The sequence below is a fragment of the Aplysia californica genome, unplaced genomic scaffold (assembly GCF_000002075.1).
Source record: "Aplysia californica isolate F4 #8 unplaced genomic scaffold, AplCal3.0 scaffold00047, whole genome shotgun sequence".
In the NCBI taxonomy this organism is placed as follows: Eukaryota; Metazoa; Mollusca; class Gastropoda; order Aplysiida; family Aplysiidae; genus Aplysia; species Aplysia californica.
This window is the reverse complement of record NW_004797317.1, coordinates 1706406-1709690: the sequence shown is the minus strand read 5'-3', so window position 1 is coordinate 1709690 and position 3285 is coordinate 1706406. Positions and strand designations below refer to the sequence as shown.

The 3285-nt window shown below is 41.2% G+C and overlaps 1 protein-coding gene across 1 annotated transcript in view; it reads left to right on the top strand.

Moving 5' to 3' along the window:
- The first annotated feature begins 2636 nt into the window (after positions 1 to 2636).
- LOC101848569 (mammalian ependymin-related protein 1-like) overlaps positions 2637 to 3285 on the top strand; it is a 6445-nt gene continuing 5796 nt past the window's right edge. Inside the window, exon 1 of the mRNA XM_013079286.2 lies at positions 2637 to 2744. Within this exon, the coding sequence (XP_012934740.1) occupies positions 2649 to 2744 (96 nt within the window). The 5' untranslated portion in view covers positions 2637 to 2648. The remainder of the gene's footprint in view (positions 2745 to 3285) is intronic.

Genomic DNA, 3285 nt, shown 5'->3' with positions numbered 1-3285 from the left:
GAGGAGGAGGAGGAGGAGGAGGAGGAGGAGGAGCAGGAGGAGGAGAAGGAGAAGACGGAGAAGGAGAAGACGGAGAAGGAGAAGGAGAAGACGGAGAAGGAGGAAGAGAGGCATATAGGAATGAGAGGGAAATTAGAGAGACTGGAAAGAGGGAGAATGAGACGGCATAGCAGGGTGGGGTTGACATGGAGAGAGAGGGTATAATTTGAGTAGGGAAAAAGGAGATAGAAAGGTGTAAACACATATAGACACAGACAGGAGACCCAATATAAAGAGAGGGACAGAAATCAGAGACAGGGAGAGGAATTTATCACAGTTCATTGTAGAGTCATAGTCATAAGGAGTCTATAATATTTCAAACGCGATAATCGCAATCTCATTACATCACAGCTCTCTCGCTGGTGTTGTCTGACCACTGGCTAAGGCAGAATGAGATAAACAATAGAATCATATAGGGATCAAGCAACTAAGAACAGTTTGTTTAGATAACTGTGAAATATAGGTCTAGTCTGAATTGTCCAAGACGGCTACCTATTGTCGAGGAGTAAAACGATTGACTTTTTTTTTGGGTAAGTGTTTTACCGCCCTCGCAGCTGCATTAGGTCATATGAGCGAGCGGGATACATTAAACCTTTTCGGTTGGTAGGAAATTTTGAATTTTGCCCGAGTGGCGGCCGAAGCCTACTCTTATTATTGATTTTGGACCACTAAGGGATCTATAATGTGCACATCTTACACACGGGACCTCCGAGAATTTTCACCCTTGTCCGAAAAGGCACTGTGTAGGTCTTTTCTATCAGAAGCTCAGGGGTGTGGCTGAAAGACAGCAGTAAGATGGAGTAGCAATAGAAAGGCTGCAGAAAGAGTCAGGAGCCCGGAGGAGGGGGCAAAGGAAAATATGAGGGGTGAGGACAGAAAGAGGAAACGAAAGCACACGAGAAAATATTGTTAGAGAGCAGGAAAGGATGTGAAAGGAGAACATTTGTAGAGAAGAAAATTTTCCGTCGTTATCCAGATTCGAACACGGGACCTATTGATCAAGATGCGAACACCTTAACCTATAGACCACGACAACCCCCAACGATAGTCATGAACAGTGGTATGGTATTTTTAAAGATAAAGAAAAAACCCGCAAGGGAGAAAGCTGGAAGTTGTCGTTTGGACAGGTGATTGTCTTGGACATGTGATTGTCTTGGACAGGTGATTGTCTTGGACAGGTGATTGTCTTGGATAGGTGACAATTAGAGCAGGTTCGACTGTACAAGTACAAGCGAACGTACATACTCCAAATTTGGATGATTCAGAGACATTATTAAATTAATTACAGACTAATCTGTTGGAAACTTTGCCGTTGACTGCGTCCAGTACGTAATTGTGTTAATGAAATGTGCACCATGCTTAACTCTTATTGCAGAAACTGAACATCTGTTGGCTAGATGCTTCATTGTTGTTTTTTTTTTCTTGTTTTCCTTTTTAAATTGTCATATATTTTTGTTTCCCTGTACTGCAACAGTATCTTCATATCGTATTACATTTTAAATTAATTTCTTAAAACATTTAACTTGTTTGTAGGTTGAAAGCTGTCTTTTTACACTGAAAATGCTTATACGTAGTTATATATTATGTATTTCAAACTAAACTTGCTGTGACAAAGCTGGGAAGGAATTTGCTGTAAGAGTTAAGTCACTGTTTCGTGTTATGCTCTGTCTTGGCTCAATTTCTCTACTTATTTTGAAGACTCTAGTATTCATATTTTGGGTGACGTTTTACCTAGTAACTCCGTCAAGGTGCCCGAACCAACCCCCCCCCCCCCCATAAAACAACAACAAAACAACAACAACACACACAAACACACACGCACAAAACGACAAAGACAAACCATAAACCAACCAACCAAGAACTAACCAACCAACCAAGAACTAACCAACCAACCAACCAACCAAATAAAGAAACAAGCAAATGAACAAACAAACTCAAAACCAAAAAAAACCCCCCAAAACAAACAAACAAATAAAACAAAACAAAATACTCTCCCCCCCAAAAAAAAAATTGAACCCCCCCCAACAAAACAACCCCAGTGGTTATAATCTTAACATAATGAATCACGGTCGAAACTGACCCCGACGGTCACCCCCTGTAGAGGAGAACAGTGGTTGTCTTAGACAGGTGGATGGCTTGGGTAGTGTTATTACAACTTATTTTTTTTTAATAACGTAAAACGGGGGTGGGGTGGGGGGTGGGGGGGTCAGTGTATGGAGTGACCATATGTACGGGTGATTGTCTTGGATGTCGACCGTTAGAGCAGGTTTGACTGTATGTTGGGTTTATGAGACACCAAAGACGGCGGTATGTTTTGGTTTGCACAACGGTTCATCACAATAAGAAGTAAGCACAGTATGATAATACATGTATTAGTAGCATGAAGCCTGTGGGCTTCTGGAAAACAGGCTAAAGCTTCTGCTTACAATAAAATTGTTTAACACATAGAACTTTTTGGCTCTTAACCTGTAATGCCCCAAATTTAGGATATAACTTATTAAGTCAGTTGTCAACTTAGTCCAGCTTGCCGCTGTAGCGGATACTTTCATCCACCGTGGAAAAGCGTGGAGCAAACGGATGGGAGTTGTGTTACTGATGGGAAGGAAAACATGAATACCAATTTGTTCTTCCTGCTTTGTGTCTGTGTTGTGCCACAAGTGTTGGGCCAGCAGCCAGAGCCATGTGAACCCCCACCACAGATATCCGTGAGTACTGTGGACTGATCGCTACCTTAGAATTACAAAGTTCTTCCAGCTCAATACCTCGTTTTGAGGATTTGATGTCAAAATTGTTGTTTCACAATACACTGTATTATGTCAAGCTTTTTCGAATGTAATTCTTTGAATATCTCTGAATAATCCTACGATTTTGATAGAGCCCATAGAACATTTTGGTTTCTGACCTCATGGTTTTAGTAACTCGAAACGGCCAAAAATGTCAGATAGAATTATGAAATTCTAAGGCAACAAGTTGCAGCCCACATTGTACTGGTAGGTAGAGGTTTTGCTGTTATTGCCGCTCCCACTTGCTACAATGATCTTACAGAACATTGATTGTTCATAGAGACACAATATTGTGTACTGTGTTGACTCTGATTCAAAAGTCGTGTAATTCGACAGACTCTGTTCTAGGACAAGCACAAAGCCCCAGTTTTATTTTTTCCACGCTTAGCATGCACTGGAAAAAAATCATTATACTGGAAAGACAGTATTACTCTCTCTCTCTCTCTCTCTCTCTCTCTCTCTC